The sequence below is a fragment of the Apteryx mantelli genome, chromosome 32, assembly GCF_036417845.1.
Source record: "Apteryx mantelli isolate bAptMan1 chromosome 32, bAptMan1.hap1, whole genome shotgun sequence".
Classification (NCBI taxonomy): domain Eukaryota; kingdom Metazoa; phylum Chordata; class Aves; order Apterygiformes; family Apterygidae; genus Apteryx; species Apteryx mantelli.
The window spans coordinates 1027763-1051271 of record NC_090009.1 but is presented as its reverse complement, the minus strand read 5'-3'; the positions used below and the strand labels follow the sequence as shown (position 1 = coordinate 1051271).

At 62.9% G+C, this 23509-nt stretch overlaps 4 protein-coding genes across 5 annotated transcripts; all 4 read right to left on the bottom strand.

The window, feature by feature from the left end:
- Nucleotides 1–7190: 7190 nt before the first annotated feature.
- Nucleotides 7191–9999, bottom strand: LOC106492643 (class I histocompatibility antigen, F10 alpha chain-like). 2 transcript variants are annotated; one of them, XM_067313795.1, is made up of 7 exons: nucleotides 9892–9999; nucleotides 9257–9520; nucleotides 8455–8730; nucleotides 8017–8289; nucleotides 7833–7934; nucleotides 7642–7674; nucleotides 7191–7514 (listed from the first exon to the last, which is right to left on the bottom strand). In XM_067313795.1, the coding sequence occupies exons 1-7, from the start codon at nucleotides 9968–9970 to the stop codon at nucleotides 7504–7506; spliced, it is 1038 nt and encodes a 345-aa protein (XP_067169896.1). In that variant the 5' UTR covers nucleotides 9971–9999; the 3' UTR covers nucleotides 7191–7503. The 2 variants fall into 2 exon arrangements, with proteins under 2 accessions (XP_067169896.1, XP_067169897.1); XM_067313796.1 differs by having other exon boundaries at nucleotides 9898–9999.
- A 1118-nt stretch (nucleotides 10000–11117) lies between these two features.
- Nucleotides 11118–14148, bottom strand: LOC106492642 (HLA class II histocompatibility antigen, DM beta chain). The gene is made up of 6 exons (XM_067313840.1): nucleotides 14023–14148; nucleotides 12052–12333; nucleotides 11669–11953; nucleotides 11464–11583; nucleotides 11345–11380; nucleotides 11118–11259 (listed from the first exon to the last, which is right to left on the bottom strand). Exons 1-6 carry the CDS (start codon nucleotides 14063–14065, stop codon nucleotides 11249–11251), a joined length of 777 nt encoding a protein of 258 aa, XP_067169941.1. The 5' UTR covers nucleotides 14066–14148; the 3' UTR covers nucleotides 11118–11248.
- A 1094-nt stretch (nucleotides 14149–15242) lies between these two features.
- Nucleotides 15243–17896, bottom strand: LOC136994718 (class II histocompatibility antigen, M beta 1 chain-like). The gene is made up of 5 exons (XM_067313783.1): nucleotides 17524–17896; nucleotides 17148–17429; nucleotides 16073–16351; nucleotides 15867–15986; nucleotides 15243–15766 (listed from the first exon to the last, which is right to left on the bottom strand). The coding sequence occupies exons 1-5, from the start codon at nucleotides 17609–17611 to the stop codon at nucleotides 15339–15341; spliced, it is 1197 nt and encodes a 398-aa protein (XP_067169884.1). The 5' UTR covers nucleotides 17612–17896; the 3' UTR covers nucleotides 15243–15338.
- An 18-nt stretch (nucleotides 17897–17914) lies between these two features.
- On the bottom strand, nucleotides 17915–22072 carry LOC136994715 (class II histocompatibility antigen, M alpha chain). The gene is made up of 5 exons (XM_067313778.1): nucleotides 21432–22072; nucleotides 18754–19014; nucleotides 18382–18663; nucleotides 18163–18294; nucleotides 17915–18044 (listed from the first exon to the last, which is right to left on the bottom strand). The coding sequence occupies exons 1-5, from the start codon at nucleotides 22045–22047 to the stop codon at nucleotides 18040–18042; spliced, it is 1296 nt and encodes a 431-aa protein (XP_067169879.1). The 5' UTR covers nucleotides 22048–22072; the 3' UTR covers nucleotides 17915–18039.
- Nucleotides 22073–23509: the final 1437 nt, after the last annotated feature.

Below are 23509 nucleotides of genomic sequence, written 5' to 3'. Positions count from 1 at the left end.
TTGGCAGGCTATGACTGTCTTTGCATGACATCTCATATGCCAGCCCCCGGCAGGCCCCAAACCTCTCTAGACATGAGGTCAGGTCGGCAGATAGATGCCTCCATCCCCTGCAGCCGGGAGTCCCCCACAACAATCACCCAACGCTTCTTCTGGGCGTTCCGGCAGGGCACAGGGTCTGTTGTCCCAGTTACTTCCCTTGCAGCCATGCCCATCTCCTCCTCATCCTGGAGGGCACTAAACCTGTTCTTCAGCTGCAAGTCTTCGGGAGGAGTAGGAGCCTTTCTCCTCCCAGGAGCAGTGACCAGTTTCCAGCCTTCTTCTACAATGTTATGATGTACCGTTTCACACGGCACAGAGCCCTCCGGCAACTCCACTGCTCTGGGGGGTTGGGACTCCCGAAGTTGCACAGTCTCCGAAAATACCCTATCTCTTGCTCCGCTCCTCAGATGCTGCGCAGCCTACTGACCTCCTCCCATAACTCCCTTATCTGACGACACAGCTCGTCAACAGCAGCACACCTCCTGCAGGAGAGCTGACTGCCAGCCCAGGCCTCCCGGAGAGACCCCAAGCACTCCCTGCAGCCTGAGACCTGCAGAGCTGCATCTACTGTCAGAGGGTCGGTCTGGGTCGCAGCCTCTGACACAGCAACTCCAACAGCCACTGGGGAACGCCCTGTGCGGCGTGTCACAACCATACTTGGGGAAACATACACCACAGGGAACAGAAACAAAGGTTCCTTCACACACCCTGCTGCACAAACTGCTGCCCAAACTGCTGCCTCTGTTCACTGCCTCTGGGCCTGGCTCTTATATAGGCCTCTCCCTAGCACTGGCTAAGAGGGTGCTTGACCTGCCCTAATCAAGGGCCACCTGGATCAAAGGCCCCAACTCCCTCTGGTCAGGGGCAACCAAGAGCTCGTTAGCAGCAGCCACTCCTAGCTAGAGCTTTTCCCACGAGCTTTTCCCAGGAGAAGTCAAGGCCTCCTGCAGTTGTCCTTGCCTAGCTTCCCCTTTCCTCTTCACAGCAATCACCTGCTAGTTCCTCGGGGGTCCTCAGAAAGCCCACAACTTCCAACAAGATCAAGTTCTAGTCAGAGCCCAAACACTACTGCGCAAACTGCTGCGTCTGTTCGCTGCCTCTGTTAGCTGCGCTCTAGGATCCTTTATCCTTTAAACCTTTCCCCAATATTTGTGAAAAAATGGTGGGAGACCCTGTGAACCCTTGTGGGAGGTGCGTCCATGTTAATTGTTGCCTTTTCCATGTAAAGGCAAATAGGGGTTGGCTACTTTCATCAAGTGGGATACTAAAGAAAGTGGCGGTTAGATCAATTATGGCAAAACATTTGGCCCAATGCGGTGTTTGTAAAAACATAGTGGAAGGATCAGGTACCACTGAGTGAGGAGTCACCACATGTTGATCGATGGCCTGCAAATTTTGTACAAAGCAGTTTTCTGGATCTCCATCTTCGTCTAGTTTGTTCTGTTTTACAGGGAGCATGGGAGCATTATACAGCGAAATACATATTTTTAGAACCCCTTGGGCCAGATATCAGTCTATCTGCTTTTGTATGCTTTTTTCAGCTTCTTGGGGCATAGGATACTGTTTTATAGCTGGTGGTGCTCCTCCCTTTGTTTTTATAGCTACAGGTTGGGCTGAGGCCAACAGTCCAACGTCTGTGCCGGTTTTACTCCGTAACGTTGCTGCTACAGATTTCAGCACTTCTGGTAGTTATTTTTACTTTGGGGTTTGGGCTTTCTGGAATTACACTCATCCCCATAATTATTAGATCCATTCCTTCAGGCAATAAGCGCAATTCTACATCTTGGGTTTGCAAAAGATCCCTTCCTAGCAAACATGCTGGAGATTCTTCAGCTCCTGCAGATTTCCCCCATACACTTTTGTTTCCTATTGTTACCAAGAGAGGTTTACTTAACCTCTTTTCGCTCCCCCCTGCAACTCCGTGTATTAGAACCTTATCTTTAGTTCTGGATCCTTTTGGGGGTAAAATTTAAAAGAGAGAATGTGGCTCCTGTATCTACTAAAAATTCAACTTCCTGGCCTTCCACTTTGCCTACTATAAGTCCCTTTTGGTCTAAATGAATTCCCCACATACCGAAAAATCCCAATCCTACTGCCTCCTCAGGGTTGTCAGGGCTCCCTTCCTCCAGTCATTGTGAGTGGTTATCTCCTTGGACTAACTCTTTGCATTGGTAGTTCCCTTCTCTAGTCAGACCTCACGGCCGAAGGGGACAATACAGAATCACAGAATGGTTGGGGTTGGAAGAGACTTCTGGACATCATCTAGTCCAAACCCCTGCTCAAGCAGGGTCACCTACAGCACATTGTACAGGATCGTGTCCAGGCAGCATTTGAATATCTCCAGGAAAGGAGACTCCACAACCTCTCTGGGAAACCTCTTCCAGGGCTCTGTTGCCCTCACCGTGAAAAAGTTTTTCCTCATGTTCAAACGGAACTGTCTGTGTTTCACTTTGTGCCCGTTGCCTCGCGTCCTGTCGCTGGGCACCACTGAAAAGAGTCTGCCTCCAGCCTCTTCACACCCTCCCTTCACATAGTTGTATGCATTAAGAAGATGCCCCCTCAGTCTTCTCTTCTCCACGCTCAACAGGCCCAGCTCTCGCAGCCTTTCCTCATAAGAGAGATGCTCCAGTCCCCTAATCATCTTTGTAGCCCTTCGCTGGACTTGCTCCAGTCGTGCCATGTCTCTCTCGTGCTGGGGAGCCCAGAAGTGGACACAGCACTCCAGCTGTGGCCTCAGCAGGGCTGAGGAGAGGGGGAGGCTCACCTCCCTCCACCTGCTGGCAACACTCTTCCTCATGCAGCCCAGCATCCCATTGGCCTTCTTGGCCACAAGGGCACATTGCTGCCTCATGCTTAACTTGGTGTCCACCAGCACTCCCACGTCCTTCTCTGCACAGCTGCTTTCCAGCACCTCAACCCCCAACCCCAGCCTGTCCTGCTGCATGGCCTTATTGCTCCCCACGTGCAGCAGCCTGCACTTGCCTTTGTTGAACTTCAGGAGGTTCCTCTGCGCCCAGCTCTCCAGGGCTCTCTGAATGGCAGCACAGCCTTCTGGGGTCTCAGCCTCTCCTCCCAGTTTGCGATCAGCAGCAAACTTGCTGAGGGTGCCCTCTGTGCCTTCATCCAGGTCATTGAGGAAGAAGTTGAACAAGACTGGGCCCAGTCCAGACCCCTGGGGGACACCGCTAGCTACAGCCCTCCAACTAGACTCTGTGCCGCTGAGCACAACCCTCGGAGCTCTGCCATTCAGCCAGGTCTCAAGCCACCTCACTGTCCACTCGTCTAGCCCAATCTTCCTCAGCTTCCCTAGGAGGATGTTATGGGAGGCAGTGTCAAAAGCCTTGCTGAAGTCAAGGCAGACAACAGCCACTGCTCTGCCCTCATCTCCCCAGACACTCATTCCATCCCAGAAGGCTATCAGCTTGCTTAAGCAGGATTTCCCTTCCCCTTGGGGAAGCCATGCTGAAGACTCCTGATCACCTTCTTTTCCTCCACATGCTTGGAGATGGCCTCCAGGATGAGCTGCTGCATGACCTTTGCAGGGATGGAGGTGAGGCTGACTGGCCTGTAGTTTCCCGGGTGCTCCTTCTTGCCCTTTTGGAAGAGTGGGGGGACATTGTCTTTCTTCCAGGCTTCAGGCACCTCTCCTCTTCTCCATGACCTTTCAAAGAGAGTGGCCAAGCAATAACATCCGCCAGCTGCCTCAGCACTCATGGGTGCATCCCATCAGGGCCCATGGATTGTGGGTGTCAAGTTTGCCTAAATGCTCTCTAACCCAATCCTCCTCGACCAAGGGAAAGTCTGCCTTTCTCCAGACTTTCTCTCTTGCCTCCAGGGTCTGCGATTCCTGAGGGCTGGCCTCAGCAGGAAAGACTGAAGCAAAGGAGGCATTCAGTAACTCTGCCTTCTCTGCATCCTTCGTCACCAGGGCACCCACCCCATTCAGTAAAGGGCCCACATTTTCCCTAGTCTTCCTCTTGCTACTGATGTATTTGAAGAAGCCCTTCTTGTTGTCCTTGACATCGCTTGCCACATTTAATTCCAAATGGGCCTTAGCCTTCCTCCTCGCATCCCTGCATACTCTGACAACATTCCTATATTCCTCCCAAGTGGCCTGTCCCCCTTTCCACTTTCTGTATACTTCCTTCTTCTGGTTGAGTTTGGCCAGGAGCTCCTTGCTCATCCATGCAGGTCTCCTGCCTCCTTTGCTTGACTTCCGACTCATAGGGATGCACCGCTCTTGAGCCTGGAGGAGATGATGTTTGAATATTAGCCAGATCTCTTGGACCGCCCTTCCTTCTAGGGCCCTAACCCATGGCATTCCTCCAAGTAGGTCCCTGAAGAGGCCAAACTTTGCTCTCCTGAACTCAAGGGTTGCCATCCTACTTCTTGCCCTGCCTCTTCCTCCCAGGATCCTGAACTCCACCATCTCATGGTCACTGCAGCCAAGGCTGCCCCCAACCTTCACATCTTCAACCACTCCTTCTTTCTTTGTTACTATGAGGTCCAGCAGCACACCTCTCCTTGTTGGCTCCACCACCACCTGTGTCAAAAAGTGATCATCAGTGCTCTGCAGGAACCTCCTGCACTGTTTGTGCCTAGCTGTGTTGTCTTTCCAGCAGATACCAGGGTGCTTGAGGGCCCACATGAGAACCAGGGCCTCTGATTGTGAGGCTACTTCCAATTGTCTGGAGAAGGCCTCGTCAACTTCCTCTTCCTGATCAGGTGGCCTGTAGTAAACACCCACAACACGGTCACCTATGTTACCCTCCCCTTGAATCCTTACCCAGAAGCTCTCCACTCGCTCTTCATCCACCCCTAGGCACAGCTCCATACATTCCAGTTGCTCTCTCACATCAAGAGCAACTCCACCACCTCGCTTTCCTGGCCTCTCTTTCCTAAAAAGCACGTAGCCATCCATGACAGCACTCCACTCATGCGAGCTATCCCTCCCACCATGTCTCTGTAATTGCAATGAGATCATGGCCCTGCGACCGCACACACATCTCTAGTTCTTCCTGTTTATTCCCCATGCTGCGTGCATTGGTGTACAGGCATTTCAGCAAGGTGATCAAGCATGCAGGGTTCCCAGGAGGGATACAAGAGGATCCTCCATAACCACGTCCCATGTGCACTTCCCTGGCTGCATGCACTTGCTGGAGGCATCCCGACTTGAGCCGCGTTTTGCCAACTACCCTGGCACTATAACTCTCCCCTTCCCCCGTCTTTCCTAGTTTAAAGCCCTCCTTACCAGCTTGGCCAACCTGTTGCCAAAGACACGCGTGCCCCGCTTAGTCAGCTGGATCCCATCTCTCCCCAGCAGTTGTCGATCTTCAAACAGGGGCCCATGGTTGTAAAAACCAAAACCCTGTTGCCAACACCAGCAGCGCAGCCAGTTGTTAACTTGGAAAGTCCGTCCCCTCCTCCTCTCATCCATCCCCCTCACTGGCAGGATTGAGGAGAAGATGACCTGGGCTCCCAGACCCTTGACCACCAGCCCCAGAGCTCTGAAATCCTCTTTGATGGTCTCTAGTTTGCCCTTGGTGTGATTAGTGCCCCCATGGAAGAGCAGCAGAGGGTAATAGTCTGATGAGTGGACAAGCCTTGGCAGTCTTTCCATGACATCTCGTATTCGAGCCCCTGGCAGGCAATCATATACGAACGCTGCTACACTTAAAATAGTCTGCAAAGTCTCTCCTTGCCAACCTGGCAAATGTTCTTTAAAATACTTTTGTATATCCGGGGCCTCCTGATCTACAAAAACACTACTTGCGAGGGCATCCTTGGAGTTTTGTGGGGTCATTGCCCCATATTTTAGCAGGGCTTGCCAAAGCTGTCCCTAGAAGTCACCGGGGTGTTCGGCTAGTCACCGTCTACATTCTTGTACTTTAGTCCAATTTACTCCCAAGTCCCTGCATGCCCTAATTGCTTCTATTAAATTTTGGAGTCCTGTTTGGCACGCAGCTCTATCTCCTGCATTATTATAATCCCAGTTTGGATCATTTGCTGGCCAGGGGTTTCTCTTTCCCCTGGCTTGTTGTGCTAGTTCTGCAAAATAATTCTCCCAAAAGAATTTGGGTATCTCCCCAACTCGGGTTATACCCTGTACATAAGCTAGAAAATAATTGAGCGCATCCTCCCTTAACCTCGGCATTTTGCTTCCCCCCAAGGCTAAATGGCTAGGATTCCCGGATTGATCAGTAAATACATGTTATACAGAAGGAGGGGGATTGGCTGCACCCATTCCCCCTGGCTGTGAAGCAGCAGGATTAGGCAGCACGTTAGAGACCATAGGATAGAGTCTGGCAGCCACTTAAGTAGAGGTAAGTGGTAAAGGAGGAGAAAGAATAGCAGATAGATCGTCAGGCATATAAAGCAGGGCAGATACAGTGTGAACAATATTGGGGGTATTAGCATCTGCCAGTGCTAGCATCACCTTTGGCAGGGTCTCTCTCTCTCTCTCTCACTCTCTCTCTGGGAACCGCACTCACCAGCCGAGTCTTTGACCACCAAGACTGCTGTCCCTTCGCAGTGGGCGGCTTTATCAGCTGACGGGTGCCCCCTTCGGTTCCCAGGTTACACGCACTCACACTAGTCACCGTACCTGGCACTATGCACACTCACACTAGTCATCATACCTGGCATTACACACGCTCACACTAGTCCCTGTACCTGCTATGCCTTACAGCGCACTTTGCTGTCAACGGCCAATCCTCCTGACAGAATGTAACCGCATTTTGACAAGCCGACTGTACCACCAATCTTCTTCCCATTTTCCCGTACCTTGGCTAAGGGTGTCCCCTTCTCTGCGCCAGCTGCATTTTCCATTGTCCAGTGCACCTTATGCTGGTCGGGCTACGCACCCTTAAAGCTGCAGCAAGGGAGGGTCCTGAACCCGCCCTAATACTCCTACCTAGGGGGACTCGAACCCCCTCTAATAACTTTTCCAAATCTGCTCAGGGAATTTTAACACTCACCCACTCAGTGCCATGTGCTCCAAAGATCCAAGGTGAACTCACCTGCTGCCGGCAGTTAGATGTTTGGAGACAGGAAGGTCCAATGGTGGTGACCTAGGGTCCCACCTGGGTCGCCAAACTGTTAGAGAAGTTCCTTCACCCTCGGTTTCCTGAAGCAGAGTCTCAGACGCGGAGTATCACAAACTGGTTTACTGGAAGTGGTGCAGTGGCAAATAACAGCTCGAGCTGGGTGCTTCCGCAGAGGGACCCCACACAAGGACAGCCCTGGGCAATTATACCCTTACAATCTAAGTTCCCCACCCCTCATGCGAGAGGTTGGACCAATAGTCATATTTAGATCTGGGGTCTTCCCCTTCTCCATTGGGTTCCTTCACTGTCTCTAGGCAGGCTGCTGCTTTTCTTATTTGCAAGGGTGCAGCTTCTGCCCTCAGTTGGAACTTCTTCATCTTCCCGGCTTGAACCAGCTCCAGGGCCCTCTTTCACTTAACTAGGTAATATCTAGGAGAAAGTTCACAGCTTGCGGCCTAAGGCTTCAGCAAATTTAGCTACTAACGCTAAGCAAGATATGCCGAGTGATCAACTCTAGGCAGCTTCACTCCGATATTCTTTAACACCCGGCACTCACCTGCGGCCAGCACGTACCCCTTCTCCCTCATCCCTGCAGGAAGAAAGAGGCGTCAGCCAAAGCAGCGGCTCACACCTGGGCTCCGCTCCGCCCGCAGGGGCCCCACCTTGCGCCCCCTTCTCCTCCTGGCCACCAGCAGTCCCCCAAGGCCCGGACTTCCTCCCCCCAATGCACTGGCCCCGGCGCTTTACCCGATCTGCTCTTCCAGACCGCAAAGCCGGCGATCGCCGCAATGACGACGAGCGCAGCGATGACAACCCCGATGACGATGGACAGCAGGTTGCTCTGCAGCTCTGGAAGAGAGCGGGGCCGTGAGCAGGGGCATGGAGCTGTCCCCCAGCTGGTGCTCCGCGAGCTCCAGGCACCTGTGCTCACCCCAGGAAAAGAGGCCGGGCTCCGGCAGGCTGGCGTGCTCCACGCGGCACTGGTACTCGTCCTTCTCCACTGCGAGGCCTTCGATGCTGGCCCAGGCGTGGTAGGTGCCATCGCTGTTGGGCGCGGTGCTGCCCCGCTTGGTCTCCTGGGCTTGGATGCGGCCCTTTCTCAGCCAGTTGATGGCGATGGAGCGTGGGTAGAAGCCGTGAGCCCGGCACGACAAGATCAGGAGCCCGTGGCTCTCCTTCCCCGACACTTGCACAGCGGGGCGCTCTGGGGAGGTGGCGCGAGGCAGGGAGCCAGGTCAGGCAACTCGCGCCCAACCCTGCACACATGCACCTGACCCGCTCCCAGCTCGGGCAGCGCCCTCCATCACCCTGGCCCAGCGCAAAGTCCGGGGCCCGTCCCTGTGTCTGGGGGTGCCCGCCTTGCCCTCACCTCTCCTCTCCAGCGTGGCCTTCCCATACTCCACGTATTTCCGCAGCCACTCAGTGCAGGTGGTCTCCAGGTAGTGCTTCAGTCTCTCAGGCTCAGCCTCATCAACCTCCCACTTCCTCTTGGTGATTTCTGCTGCAGCATCCGCCGCAGTGAACGTCAGTGTGTCCTTGTTGAAGGCAAGGAAGTCCCTCCCGTCGTAGGCATGCTGATAAAACCCCCGGATCCCCCCATCCTCCAGGAGGTCACAGCCATACATGGACTGCCACGTGTGATACCCTGAGATACAAGCAGGGAGACGGGGGCTCAGGGGCAGTCCCGGCCCCTCAGAGGGACTCAGACCCCCCCTCGGCAGCAGCCCCTGCCTGAGCCCCACGCAGCTGACGGGGGAGCCGGGCCCCAGCTGGGCGCTGGCACAGGGCGCCCCACGGCTTCGAGCACTGGCACTGCAGCAGCTCGGCCTCTCGCCAGGGCCAGAAGCGTTCGGGGCGTCACACAAACCCCTGCCCCAGACCCCCCAGCACCCAGCACAGGGACAGGGGCACCCTGGCCCCACAGCCCCCAGCGCTGGCAGCTGGGGACGGCCAGGGGCTGCGATGGGGCGGCCGGGAGACCCTGGGGCTGCGCGATGGGGCTGCCCCAGCATCCTGGGGACGGCGAGGGGCCCCCGGGGCTCTCTTCCTTTTCAGGACGCCCCATGACACCGGCCAGGCAAGGGCTGGGGCTCCCAAGGCATCGGCCCGTGGCTGGGCAAGGCCTCAGGGCACCCACGGAGCCGCAGAGCCCTGGCCTGGCCCGCGCTCACCCCCACTCTGGTTGTAGCGTTTCTGCGCCGTGTCCAGGTTCAAGCGGAAATCCTGCTGATGGCCCTGGCGTGCCTGGGTCTCGCAGTCCCAGTACTGCTGGTCCAGGTTGTCCGCCATCCAGGCCGCGCGGGGCTCTGCTCTCTGCGTCTCGCTGTCATAGTGATCGATGGTCTCTCCGTCCACGTACCCCACGGACACGAACGCGGGCAGCCCCGGGCTGGGCTCTGACACCCCAGTGTAGAAATAGCGCAGGGAGTGGGGGCCTGCGGGGACACGGAGGGGGTGAGGGGCTGGGGGGGGCAGCACGATGCGGAGGGACAGGTGGATGGGGCGGGCAGCAGGTCGCGGGGGGGTGTCGAGGGGGTCTGGGGGGGGCAGCAGGATGGGGGGGTCCCGAGGGACAGCAGGTCCCGGGGGGGTCAGGGGCGGTTCAAGGGTGAAGCACATCCCAGGGCAGGGTCGGGGGGGGGTGATTTGGGGGGGCAGCAGGTCCCGCGGGGGGGTCCAGGTCGGGGGGTTCGGGGGGGTATCACGGCCCAGGGGGCGGTTTGGGGGGTCCATGGGGGGCTGCTGACGGGGACCCCGGAAGAGGGAGGGAAGGGGGGGAGAGGGTGACCCTAGGGGCCCCGCCCACCCGCACCGCCTGCCGCCGCCCCGCGGCCGCCCGCCAGCGCCAGCAGCAGCCCCAGCGCCAGCAGCGGCCCCGGCCCCATCGCCCCCACCGGGCCCGGGCCGGGGCCCGGGCCCACTACCGCCGCCGCCGCCTTCACGCAGCGGCGATCCACACTTGGGCCCCGCCCCCGCTCCGCCATTGGCTGCGCTCCAGACCGCCCGCCAATGGCGGCCCGCGCCGTCGTGGGCGTCACCGGGCGCCAGGCAGATCCCGCCGCGGCAGGTTGGGAGAAGCGAAAGCGAAAGGCGCGAGCGGTGAGGCGGGGGGGGAGGGGGAGCCCGGCCCGGCCCCCCCGGGACCCCCGGCCCGGTCCCCCCCGCACCGCCGTGTCCCCCCGGCGCCACAACGGCACCCCGGAGTCCCCGCGCTGCCCCCGGGCTCCTCTCGGGACGCTGCCCGGGCCCCACCGGCAGCCCTAGAGCCCCCCCCCGGAACACCAGCAGACCCCCAACACCCCCTGGGACAGTCCCCGGGATCCCCCCAGTCGTTGGGTTCCCTCCACACCCCCAACACCCCCCTGGTCCCACACGGGACCCCCCCCCCCTTCGGGGGCTCCCCAGGCCCTGGGCTCCCCCCGGACCCCCAACACCCCCCTGGACCCTCCCCCGCTCCCCTCCCCAGCTCCTGAGTGCCCCCCCAGGCCCATCCTCAAACCAACGCCAGCCCCTTCTCCCCCCCAGCACCCCTTATGCCCACAGGTTCCCCCCAACACCCCCCTGGACCTCTCCAGACCCCTCCTGGGGAGCCCCCCAGCTCCTGAGCACCCTCCCAAGGCCCCCCACACCCCTTGAACCCCCCCCTACACACACCCTGGGACCCCCGGAGACCCCCCCCAACTCCTGAGGGGGCCCCCCAAGGCTCCCCACACCCCCTGGCCCCCTCCCCACAACACCTGGGACCCCCCCGGGATGCACCCACAGCCCCGGCACCCCCTGGCCCCTGTCTTGTCCCCCTCCCCCAGGGTGCCCCGCTGGGGACCCAGGTGTCCTGCCCCTACCTAGGTCACCCCTGGGGACCCAGGCGTCCTGCCCCCCCAGATGTCACTCGCGTCCAGGCGGTTCTCGCGCTGGTGCACGATGTCACTCATGTCCGGGCAGCTCTCGTACCAGCGCACAGTGTCACTCGCATCCGGGCAGCTCTCGCGCCTGTGCAAACCCCACCCCGTTCGCCACAAGGACACCCAGAGGTGCTGGCGAGGACACGAAGCATCTTTATTTTCGGCACCGCCGCATTGGCCCCGGCGACAGGGGATTTGGGGGCCTTGGCAGAACGGGGACAATCAGGCACCGGTGCTGGGACCTTCCCGTCCCCGGAGTCCTCAGGTGCTGCCTGCGGGGACACGCGGCGAGCGAAGGGGCAAATCAACCCTGCCCGGTGAGGATGGGGGATGGGGACGGGCTGGATGTGCCATTACCTGCAGGGTGGTTGTCTCCGGGGAGAGGAGTGTAACCTGCAAGAGGGAAGAGCGGTGTCAGCAGGGCTAATGTCACCCCGCAGCCCCGTCCCCGTCCCCATCCCCGCCTGGCCACTCACCCGGGGCGGGAGGCCTGGCCCGGCAGCGGGAGAAGCCAACGAGGAAGAAGCCGATCCCCAACACCATCAGCACGGTGGCCGCAGCCACCTTCAGCATCATCCCCAGCGTCAGCCCGGGTTCTGCGGCGACACAACGGGGTGAGCCGGGGCGCAGAGCCCGGGCGAGGACCCAGGCGTCCAGCCACCGCCACCAGCCCCAACTCACTCCAGTCCTCGAGGAGGGGCTCATCGAGGCTGGCGTGCTGCACCGAGCACGTGTAGACGTCACCGGCCTCGGGGGCCACCGTCAGGACCACCCGCGTCTGGTAGGTCCAGTCACCGTTGGGGGTGGCGGCGATGGGGGGGTGGTCGCCGGGCCCCAGCACGTCCCCGTTGCGCAGCCAGATGACGGTCACCTCGGCGGGGTAGAAGCCCCACACGTGGCAGGTGAGGCGGACGGGCGCCCGGGCGTTGCCGGTCTCCAGGGGGATGATGCGGGCCTGGGGCGGCACTGGAGCGAGGAAGGGGATGGTGAGCGCCGGGGCAAGCCTGGACGGCGTCTCCGCGCTCCGTCCCCACACGCCGCATCCGGCCCGCCGCCCAGCTCACTCTGCCGGAGCGCCGTCTGGGTCCACAGCGGGAGGAGGACGTCGCGGCAGGCCCGGCGGCGGTCCTCGGCGCGCTGCACCCAGGCGGTGTCGTTGTTGAGCCGGGTCGCGAGGTTGGCAGCGAAGTGGCCGAGCAGCCCCTGGTCGCAGCCCACGAAGCGCTGGGCGCTGGCGTCGTAGCACACTAGCGGGTTCTTGTTGAAGACGATGGCGAAGTCAAAGTCCAGCATGGAGCCGTTGGCCGCCAGCGGGCAGGAGCTGGCCACGTGCATCAGGAAGGCGCCTGCGAGGGGGTGCGTGGAGATGGGCATGGAGTGAGTCTCGTCTCCTGCTGTCCCTCCAGCCGCCCCCATCCCTCCATCCATCCCCATCCTTCCATCCATGCATCCCCATCCTTCCATCCATCCCCATCCTTCCATCTATTCCCCATCTGTCCCCATCTCTTCATCCATCTCCTTTCATTCTTTATCCATCCCCATCCCTCCATCCATTTCCATCCTTCTATCTGTTCCCCATCTGGCCCCATCCCTTCATCCAATTCCATCCCACCATCTATCTCCATCCCTCCATCTGTCCCCATCCCTCCATCCATTCTCTGTCCATCCCCACCCTTCCATCCATCTCCTTCCTTCCATCCATCTTCATCTGCCCAACCCCACCATCCATCCATCTCCATCCCTCTATCTGTCCCCATTCCTCCATCCGTTGTCTCCATCCCTCCATCCAACTCCATCCCTCCATCCCTTTTCCTCCATCCGTTCCCATTCCTCCATCCATTCCATGTCCATCTCCATCCCTCCATCCATCTCCATCCATCCCCTGTCCCCCACCCCCCTGCCATGTCCCCCCCGACCCTTAGCCCCTGCTTTGGCTGGGCCCAACTTCCTCAAACCACCTGGAGGTTCTGGTGGGGTTGTCCCACATCCATGGGGCCCAACCCCCTGAACCATCCTCACGGGGTCACCCCACATCCATGGGGCCCAGCCCCCTAACCTGTGTGGTTACCTACACCCGTGGGGCTGAGCCCCCTGAGCCATCCCCACAGGGTCACCCCACATCCATGGGGCTGAGCCCCCCCAAACCAGCCTTGCAGGGTCACCCCACATCCATGGGGCCTGGTGCCCCCCAACCTGTCCCCATGGGGTCCCCCCACATCTGTGGGGCCCAGCCCCCCAACCCGTCCCCACAGGGTCCCCCCACATCCATGGGGCCTGGTGCCTCCCCAACCCGTCCCCATGGGGTCCCCCCACATCTGTGGGGCCTGGCACCCCCCAACCAGCCTTGCAGGGTCACCCCACATCCATGGGGCCTGGTGCCCCCCAACCTGTCCCCATGGGGTCCCCCACATCTGTGGGGCCCAGCCCTCCAACCCATCCCCACGGGGTCCCCCCACATCCGTGGGGCCAAGCCCCCCCGACCCGTCCCTGTGGGTCCCCCCCACATCCATGGGGCCCAGCCCCCCTGACCTGTCCCCGTGGGTCCCCCCCACATTTGTGGGGCCTGGTGCCCCCCCAACCCGTCCCCATGGGGTCCCCCCACATCCATGGGGCCCAGCACCCCCCGACCTGTCCCCGTGGGATCACCCCACATCCGTGGGGCCCGGCACCCCCCAACCTGTCCCTGCGGGTTCCCCCCACATCTGTGGGGCCCAGCACCCCCCAACCTGTCCCTGCGGGTTCCCCCCACATCCGTGGGGCCCAGCCCCCCAACCCATCCCCATGGGGTCCCCCCACATCCGTGGGGTCCAGCACCACCCAACCTGTCCCTGCGGGTCCCCCCCACATCCATGGTGCCCAGCCCCCCCGACCCATCCCCATGGGGTCCCCCCCACATCTGTGGGGCCCAGCCCCCCCCAAACTGTCCCCGCAGGGTCCCCCCACATCTGTGGGGCCCGGCACCCCCCAGCCTGTCCCTGCAGGTTCCCCCCACATTTGTGGGGCCCAGCCCCCCCGACCCATCCCCGTGGGGTCACCTGCCCCCCGGGCGCCCAGGGCCAGGCCCAGCAGCACCAGCATTTCGGGGTGTCCCGGCTGCTCCGGCCGCGCTCTGGCGCCCGGCAGCACCCAGCACCGCTCCGGGGCCGCCGCCACCACCCAATGCCGCCCGGTGCCGGGCCCGCGTCACCCGTTGCTGGGGCACGGCACCGCGGCGCCTGCCGCCAGCGGGACATAGCGGGGGCCCAGGCGTCCGAGCCTTCCCTCCCCCCCTTCCTTTGGCACCTCCCCGGCAAGCCCTGCGCCTCCGAACTGGGGGCACTGGGAGCCCCTCGGCGGGTCGTGTCCCCCTCCCAGAGGGTCACGCAGACGGGCCCAGGCAGGGGACGGCGAGTGTCTTTATTCATGGGCAGCCACCCAAAAACAAGTGCCCCCCTCCCCCCCCCCGCCGCCCTGGCCCGCAGCTGCGGCTTGTCCTTGGTGCAGCCAGGGGGCGTCGCGGGGGGGCTCTGCCGGGGCCAGCACCACATTTCGGGGTTGCAGCTGGGAACTCAGAGTACCAGGACCCCTACTGGGTCCGGGAGTAGGACTGGAACCGGGTCTGGGACCAGGATCAAGACCAAGACCAGGACTGAGACCGGTTCCAGGAACAGGATTGAGACCGGTTCCAGGAACAGGATCAAGATCGGGTCCAGGAACAGGATCAAGACCAGTTCCAGGAACAGGATCGAGACCGGTTCCAGGAACAAGATCAAGACTGGGTCCAGGAACAAGATCAAGACCAGGACTGGGACCAAGACCCAGATCAGGACCAGAACTAGAAATGATACCAGAAAAGGATCAAGACCAGGTCCGGGACCAGGATCAAGACTGGTTCCAGGACCAGTATCAAAACCAGGACTGGGACCAGGATCAAGACCGGGTCCAGGAACAGGACCCAGATTAGGGCCAGAACTAGTATTGAGACTGGAAAAGGATCAAGACCGGGTCCGGGACCAGGATCAAGACCAGGACCAGAACCAGGATTGAGGCCAGGTCCAGGATCAAGACTAGGTCTGGAACCAGGATCAAGACCAGGACCAGAACTAGGACTGAGACTAGAAAAGGATCAAGACCAAGCCTGGGACCAGGACCCAGGCCAGGACCTGAACCAGGATCAAGACTTGGGACCAGGATCAAGACTGGGACCAGGATCACGACCAGAACCAAGACAGGGTTCAGGACCAGAACCAGGATCAAGATCAGAACAAAGATCAAGTCTGGAACCAGGACCAGCACCAGGACCAAGATTGGGATCAGAACCAGGACCAGGACTAGGACCAAGACTGGGACCAGGACCAGAACCAAGACATGGTCAGGGACCAGGGCCAGGACCAGGACCAGGACTAAGATCAGAACCAGGATCAGGACTAGGACCAGGATTGAGACTGGGACTAGAACCAGGAGCAGGATCAAGACTGGGACCAGAACCACCACCAGGACCAGGACCAGGACTGAGATCAGAACCAGGATCAGGACTAGGACCAGGATTGAGACTGGGACTAGAACCAGGAGCAGGATCAAGACTGGGACCAGGACCAGGACCAGGACCAGGACCAGGACCAGGACTGAGATCCGGACCAGGACCACCACCAGGACCAGGACCAGGATTGAGATCAGAACCAGGATCAGGACCAGGACCAGCATTGAGACCAGGAGCAGGAGCAGGATCGAGACTGGGACCAGGACCAGGACCAAGTCTGGGTTCAGGACCACCGCCAGGACCAGGACCAGCACCGGAGCCTGGCAGAGGCAAGGAGGACAGTCAGGAGGGATGCACGGAGCACGTGTGTGTGCCACCACGTCCCCGCGCCACGGCATCACCAGCCACCCTGGCCCTCACCCTTGCCCTCAGCCCGGCAGCAGTAGCTGGAGATGCCGACGCTGAAGACCACCAGCCCCACGGTCAGCAACGCCGCCGCGACGGCCACCTGCAGCGTCATCACCGGGGACAAGCCGGGACCTGCAGGGACAGAACAGGCGTGCTGAGCCAGCGAGGACCCAGGCGTCCGGGCGCCGTGTTCCCCCCACCCCCTCGCCTGGACTCACTCCAGTACTTCCGGAGGGGCTGGTTGAGGCTGGCGTGCTGCACCGAGCACATGTAGGTGTCCCCGGCCTTGGCGGTGACCGTCAGGGCCACCTGCGTCTGGTAGGTCCAGTCACCGTTGGGCAGGATCTTGGTGGTGTTCCCCGAGGCCACGACGTCCCCATTGCGCAGCCAGAGGACGGTCACCTTGGGCGGGTAGAAACCCCAGACGTGGCAGATGAGGCGGACGGCGTCGGGCGCGTTGGTGAGGGCGGTGGGGATGACGCGGGCTTGGGGTCGTGCTGGAGCGGGGCGGGGAGGGTCAGCAGCCGGGCGCCCACCCTCCCCGTGCGCCCCACTCCCATGCAGCGTCCCTGTGTGATGCGTCACGCAGTGTCCCCCTGCAACACCCTGTGCGACGTCCCCTGTAACGCCCCATGCAATGCTCTGTGCAACGGCTTGTGCATGTCCCATGTAATGTTGCATGCAGTGTTGCATGCAATGTCCAGTGCAATGCCCTGTGCAACGTGCATGCCCCACGCAGTGTCACATGCGACGCCCCCGTGCAACACCCCGTGCAATGCCCTGTGCAACGGCCTGTGCATGCCCCGTGCAATGTTGCATGCAGTGCTGCATGCAATGTCCAGTGCAATGCCCTGTGCAACGGCCTCTGCATGCCCCATGCAGTGTCACATGCGACGCCCCCGTGCAACGCCCCGTGCAACGCCCTGTGCAACGTTCCCTGCAAATTCCTGTGCAATGCCCCGTGCAGTACCCTGTGCAACGTCCTGTGCATGCCCCACATAGCTCCCGGTGCAAATCTGCGTGCAATGCCCCATGCAATATACTGTATATGCCCACGCACCATCCCGTGCAACGTCCTCTACAACGCCCTGTGCAATGTCCCGTGCCCGCCCTGCACAACGCCCCGTGCAAAACCCTCTGAAGGCCCCGGGCAACACCCCACGTGTCGCTCTGCGCAGCTCACCCTGCAACGGCTCGTGCAAAAGACCCCCCCGTGCAAAACCCTCAGCGTGCCCCGTGCGACGCCCCGCGCCCACCCGCCCCCCGCGACGCCCTGGGCGCCGCCGGGCTCACTCTGCCGCAGCAAGGTCTGGGCCGAGAGGTTGGCAGCCACGTCACGGCAGGCCTGGCGGCGGTCCTCGGCGCGCTGCGCCCAGGCGGTGTCGTTGTTGAGGTAGATGGCCACCACCTCGGCGACGAGCCAGAGCAGCCCCCGGTCGCAGCCCACGAAGCTCCGGGCGCTGGCGTTGTAGCAGACCAGCGGGTTCTTGTTGAAAACGATGGTGAAGCCGAAGTCGCCCACGGAGCCGTTGGCCGTCAGCGGGCAGGTGCTGGCCACGTGCATCAGGAAGGCGCCTGCGAGGGGGGCGCGCGCGGCGGGTGGGCACAGCGCCGGCGGGGGGGGTAGCCCGGTGCGGCACCCACCCCTCCCGCCCCCGGTGCATCCTACCTGCCCCCCGGCAGCTCAGCACCAGCCCCAGCACCCCCAGCGCCTGCATGGCGGGCGGCGACGGCGGCGGCGACAGCGGCGGCACCATCTGCAGCGGTGCCGATCGGCCGAGCTGGCCTCCCGCCCCGCCGGCATCCTGTGCTTCCTCCTTCCTCCTCCCTGGGGTGGGGCTGTTCCCAAGGGATACGGCCCCTGGAGCCAAGCGTCAGCAGGGGGAGGGGGGAGAAAGCGAGGCAGGCAGCCGAGCGCCCCCCGGCGCAACCCTTGTATTACACAGCGGAGAATCCACTACCGCCACCAGCGCGGCCGTTTCGCTTCCCCACAGCGCCTCCTTCCCCTGCCCGGTTCCTCTTCCCCCTTTCCCTGGGACAGACAGACAAGGACACGGAGCCACCGACAGGATCTTTAATAGCGGAGAGGGGCCCGAGGCCGCCGGCGGTACTTCCACTCCCGCGATGAGCGCGCCAGGTCTCTGCGGCAGGCGCACCGCCAGCGCCAGGGCCCGCTGCCCCGCACTCAATCTGCCGGGCGAGAGGGGAGATGCTTGGTGACAGCCCGGTCCCCCGAGTCCCCCCCTCAACCGCCTCCCCCCACCCCACCCATCCCACCGCCGGGGAGGGCCCCGGCGTCCGGGCGTACCGTAGGCGGCGTCGCGCTGGCGGGCGGCGAGCAGCAGGGCGACGCCGAGCAGCACCAGGAGGGCGCCCAGCCCCATGGCGGCGGCGCACAGCGCCGTCTCCAGCACCTCGGAGGGGACGGGGTTTTGGGGCACTGCGGAGAGGGCGACGAGAGGGCGGCGTCAGGCCGGGTGCCGATGCCGGACGGACACCGGACGCCGACGCCACCCGGGCCGCTCACCCCAGTAGGCGACGATGGAGGAGTTCTCGCGCTCACGGGTGACGGTGCAGGTGTAGACGTCGCCGCGGCGCGGTGTCACCGCCAGGTAGGAGAAGAGCAGGAAGCCCAGGCTGTCCGTGGGGGTGTAGTGGGTGCCGGTGACGCCCTCGGTCACGGGGACGCCGCCGCGCTGCCACGAGACGCTCACCGCCGCCGGGAAGAGGTTGCCCACCATGCACACCAGCGTGTTGGGGTGGCCCAGCTGCAGCGGCTGGGCAACGAAGACTTCAGCCATGGGGATGCCTGGGGGGGGGGGCGCAAAGGGGTGTCAGCGGGTGGCCAGTGGGTGGGTGGGTGGGTGGGGGGTGTCGCCCGCCGGCCGCGCCGCCCTACCCTTGGCCTCCGCCAGGATGCCCTCGACGAGGGTGCTGAGCTCGCGGCGCAGCTGCTGGCAGAGCTCGGCGTCGCGCAGCAGCTCCGCGGGGCTCTCGCTGGCGCTGGGCCACGGCGGCAGCTCGGGCAGCCGGGGCACCCAGCGGGAGAAGGGGAAGTCGAACCAGTAGAGCTGGTCGCCGTCGAAGGTGAGCGCCAGCCCCAGCGAGGGCTGGTCGGGCTGGCAGAAGAGGACCTCCTGCACCGTGTGGGCCGCCGGCTCTGGGAAGGCGGCAGGGCGGTGTGGGGCGGCGCGTGGGGGCGGCCGCAAAGTGTTGTGCGTGCGCACCTACGCGCCCCGTGCGTGGACGCGCGCGCCCTGCGCATGCACGCGTAGGCACGCTGTGCGTGCACACACACTGTGCGTGCACACAGACGCACACAGCATGTGTGCACACAGGCTGTGCATGCACACGTGCACACCCTGTGCATGCACACACACACCCGCTGTGCATGCACGCACCCTGTGCATGCACCCACGCACACCCTGTGCATGCACACACACACCCGCAGTGCATGCACGCACACTGTGCATGCACCCACGCACACCCTGTGTATGCACACACACACACACACACGGCATGTGTGCACGCAGGCTGTGCATGCACACATGCACACTCTGTGCATGCACACATAGACACGCTGAGCGTGTACACATACACACACAGTGTGCACGCACACATATACACCTTGTGCATGTACACGCGCACATGCAGTGTGCATGCACACCTACACACATGGCATGTGTGCGCACAGGCTGTGCATGGACACACGCACACCCTGTGCATGCACACACACACACACAGAGTGTGTATGCACACATGCACACCCTGTGCTTGGACATGCACACCCTGTGCGTGGACACACACACATGCACACAGTGCGTGCACACATGCACACACAGCGTGGGTGCACACAGGCTGTGCGTGGACAAAAATACTGCGCACAGACACGCACACAGTGTGAGTGCACACATATACACGTCGTGTGTGTGCACACAGACTGTGCATGGACACACGCACACCCCGTGCATGCACACACACACTGCGCATGCACACACACACACACGGCCTCCTGTTTGCATGCACCCACGCTGCGCATGCACGCACACGCACAATGTGCATGCACGCACATGCATGCAAGCGCCCAGTTTGCGTGCACGCTATCACCCCCGCACGCCCCGCACCCCCGCCTGCCCACGCGCAGCGCATGCACATGACACACTTCCTCTATTCGCACCCGCTGCAAACGCACGCCACCCGCTTGTGCACAGGCCACGCACACAGGCCGGGGGTGCGCACAGCCCCCAGGTTTGCACCCGCCGCGTCCCTGCTTCGTCGCCAGCTCCCATGCACACGCAGCACACGCGCAGCCCCGGCCGCCTGCACGCCAGCAGCACGCACGGGGCGGTGCACGGGCACAGCCTGTGCATGGTGCACGTCGCCTCGCACGCTGCCCCGTGCACACGCCGCCTCGCGCAGGGCCTGTTGCACTAGGGCACACACTGCCACACGCGCAGCCCCGTGCACTAGTGCACGTGCCACATCAAGCACAGCCCTGTGCACTAGTGCACGCGCCACCTTGCACATGGCCCTGTGCACTAGTGCACACGCTGACACACGCACGGCCCTGTGCACTAGTGTGCACACCATCTTGCACACAGCCCCGTGCACTTGTGCATGCACCGCCCCATGCACAGCCCCAAGCACTAGTGCACACGCTGACACACGTGCAGCCCCGTGCACTAGTGCACGTGCCACATCAAGCACAGCCCTGTGCACTAGTGCACACGCCACCTTGCACATGGCCTGTGCACTAATGCACACACTGACACACGCACGGCCCTGTGCACTAGTGTACACACCATTTTGCACACAGCCCCGTGCACTTGTGCATGCACCGCCCCATGCACAGCTCCGAGCACTAGTGCACACGCTGACACACGCACAGCCCTGTGCACTAGTGCACATACCACCTTGCACATGGCCTGTGCACTAGTGCACACGCTGACACACACACAGCCCTGTGCACTAGTGCACGCGCCACCTTGCACACGGCCCCGTGCCCTAGTGCACACATTCTCCTGTTCACACTTGCACCTGTGCACTAGTGCACACACTGCCCTGTGCAAAGCCTTGTGCACTAGTGCACGCACTGCCACACGGCCCCGTGCACTAGTGCGCACGCCACATCGTGCACGGCCCTGTGCGCTAGTGCACACACTCTCCTGCTCACACTCACCCCTGTGCACTAGTGCACAGACCATGCCACACACCAAACACACAACCCCATGCCCGCGCTCTCCTGCTCTCGCTCACCCCCGTGCACTAGCGCACACGCCGCCCCGTGCACAGCCCTGTGCACTAGCGCACGCACCGTCCTGCTCACACTCGCGCCCGTGTGCTCGCGCGCATGCCACCCACTGGTGGACACTCTCCTGCTCGCACTCGCACCCGGGCACTCACGCACACGCCACCCCTGTGCACTAGCGCACGCACCGTCCCGCTCCCGCTCGCGCCCGTGCGCTCGCGCGCGCACCACCCAGCGCGCAGCCCCTTGCGCCCGCGCTCCCACCCCCTCCCCGTGCACCCGGCATCCCCCGCGGCCGCTCGCCGCCGCGCGCCCCCCCGACCTCCTACCATCGGGGCTGGCGGCGGCGGCCAGGGCCCCCCAGAGCAGCGCGGCGGCCAGCGCCCTGCGCCCGCCCGCGGCCCCCATCCCTGTGCCCGGCACCCGCCGGGCCCGGTGGCTGCTGCCGGCACCGGCCCACGTCCCGCCAATGGCCGCGCCACCCTGGCCACCGTCACCCGTTGCTGGGGAGAAGGGCCCAGCGCTGTTCTCCAGCCCCGTGACAGAGCGGGCCCAGGCATCCGGGGCCGCGCTGCCTAACGCGGGCTTCCCTCGGCCTGGCTCCGGGCTGTTGCTTTTGCATGAGGTTACGGGGTAAATGCGTGGGGTGTCGGGTGCGCTGCACTGCATGCACGGCCTGCACGCTGCTCCCCCCCCCCCGGTGCGTACGCTGCAATGCTCTGGCTGTGCATGCAGTGCACCCGCTGCAATGCTTTGCACCCCCTTAGCACCCACTGCGTTGCCCCACACCCCTTTAGGTGCATGCACGGCACCCACTGCAATGCTTTGCACCCCCTTAGCACCCGCTGCATCGCCCTGCACCCCCTTAGGTGCATACACTGCATCCACCACAGTGCCTTGCATCCACATCCATGCATCCAGGAGACCTCCTGCAATGCCCTGCATCCCAGCTGTGCTTGCACTGCACCCCTTTGCTCCCCCCCCCGAGTGCACCCACTAAAACATCTTGCATTCCCCTAAGCACATGCACTGCAGCACTGTAATTCCTTGCACCCGAATAGATGCATGCAGCGCACGCACTGCCATACTTTGCACCCCCATAGATGCATGCACTGCACGCACTGCACCTTGCACTCCCTTAGGCGCAGGCATTGCATCCACTGCAGTGCCCTGCAGCCCCTGAGGCACATGCACTGCACCCACTGCAATTCCCTGCACCCTCTTAGGTGCATGCACTGCCCTCACTGCAATTCCCCGCACGCCCGTAGGTGCATGCACTCCCCCCCCCCACTGCACTGCCCCACACCACTGTAGGTGCATGCACTGCCCGCGCTGCAATGCCCTGAACCCACTGCACCACTTCCCCCCCGGAGGGGCGACGCTGCAGCGGGCTCGCAGCGCGCATGCGCTCCGCCCCGCTGAGTTCCCCCCACCCCCACCCCGGGGCGGCCGGCGCTAGGACCCCGCGGCGCCGCTCGGGCCCCCACCGGGCGAGGAAGGGGGGCATGAATGGGGCCGTGGGAGCCGCGGGGGCGCCACGTGACGGCGGGGAGCCAATCCGGGCGCGGGTGACGTAGCGCGTGGCTCCCTTTCTGCCCTGGGATGTTTTTTTTTTTTTTTGCCCCAAACCGGGGCTTTTGGGGGGCGCCAGGCGGGTTTCGGGGGGGGTTTCGACCCGGGACGGATGAAGCGGGACCGGGGACGGGGGTCGCGGCCCCACGTGGGGGCGGCTCAGGTGAGTGACGGGGCGGGGGGGGGCGACCTCGCCCTTTTTTCCTATAAAGAACAAGGCTGGGGGGGGAAAAAAGGAGGCCACGTGGGGCGGGGAGCTGTCAATCACGCGGGCTCCCGCCCCCGCGTCGCGCGCCGCGGCCAATGGGCGGCGGCGCCGGGCAGGCGGCGCGCGTGGGTGGGCGCCGCTTTGTGCGAGCGGGAGGGGGGAGGGGCAGGCGCTGCGGGGCGAGAAGCGCCATGTTGGGGTGTTCGCGGGCGCCGCCGCCGCCGCGCGTGGGCCCGGCGGCGGTGGCGGGCAGGGCTCGGCGGAGGCCGCGGGGGGCGGTTGGGGGGTGCCGTGGCCTACGGGGCGCCGTAGCCCCGGGGCTGGGCGCGACGGCGGCGGCGGCGGGAGCGCGGGGGCAAAAAGTGCTGTGTCATGGCGGGAGGCGGCGGCGCCCCCCGGGGCCTGGCTGCCGCAAAATGGCGGCGGTGATGCATTGCAGGGGCCCCCCTGCCCCGACCGCTGTCCCGGGGTTACCGGGAAGGGGGTGGGAAGGGGAAGGCAGGCGGCTGCCCTCGTTCTTATGCAGCCCCCCCCGCCACTGGGCCCGGCTGCCCGGTTCGGGCTGCAGCGGGGTGGAGGAAGAAGCGCCCAAAATGGCGCCGTGGCGTCGAGGGCCTGTTCCCCCGT

What these genes read in the sequence shown, in the direction of transcription:
- LOC106492643 (XM_067313795.1), bottom strand. Translation starts at nt 9,970, where the DNA reads ATGGGGCCGGGGCCGCTGCTGGCGCTGGGGCTGCTGCTGGCGCTGGCG. An exon ending in GGCGGCGGCAGGCGGTGCGG is followed by an intron (nt 9,521 to 9,891) that starts GTGGGCGGGGCC and finishes GTGTCCCCGCAG; the next exon opens with GCCCCCACTCCCTGCGCTAT. An exon ending in GGTCTGGAAGAGCAGATCGG is followed by an intron (nt 7,675 to 7,832) that starts GTAAAGCGCCGG and finishes TTCTTCCTGCAG; the next exon opens with GGATGAGGGAGAAGGGGTAC.
- LOC106492642 (XM_067313840.1), bottom strand. Translation starts at nt 14,065, where the DNA reads ATGCTGGTGCTGCTGGGCCTGGCCCTGGGCGCCCGGGGGGCAG. An exon ending in CCTGGGCGCCCGGGGGGCAG is followed by an intron (nt 12,334 to 14,022) that starts GTGACCCCACGG and finishes ACCCCCTCGCAG; the next exon opens with GCGCCTTCCTGATGCACGTG. An exon ending in GCCCCTCCTCGAGGACTGGA is followed by an intron (nt 11,584 to 11,668) that starts GTGAGTTGGGGC and finishes GTGTCGCCGCAG; the next exon opens with AACCCGGGCTGACGCTGGGG.
- LOC136994718 (XM_067313783.1), bottom strand. Translation starts at nt 17,611, where the DNA reads ATGGTGCCGCCGCTGTCGCCGCCGCCGTCGCCGCCCGCCATGCAGGCG. An exon ending in CCAGACCTTGCTGCGGCAGA is followed by an intron (nt 16,352 to 17,147) that starts GTGAGCCCGGCG and finishes GCCCCGCTCCAG; the next exon opens with CACGACCCCAAGCCCGCGTC. An exon ending in CTGCCGGGCTGAGGGCAAGG is followed by an intron (nt 15,767 to 15,866) that starts GTGAGGGCCAGG and finishes TGCCTCTGCCAG; the next exon opens with GCTCCGGTGCTGGTCCTGGT.
- LOC136994715 (XM_067313778.1), bottom strand. Translation starts at nt 22,047, where the DNA reads ATGCAGGGCATTGCAGGAGGTCTCCTGGATGCATGGATGTGGATGCAA. An exon ending in CGCCGCCGCCAGCCCCGATG is followed by an intron (nt 19,015 to 21,431) that starts GTAGGAGGTCGG and finishes CCGCCTTCCCAG; the next exon opens with AGCCGGCGGCCCACACGGTG. An exon ending in CTCCATCGTCGCCTACTGGG is followed by an intron (nt 18,295 to 18,381) that starts GTGAGCGGCCCG and finishes CCCTCTCCGCAG; the next exon opens with TGCCCCAAAACCCCGTCCCC.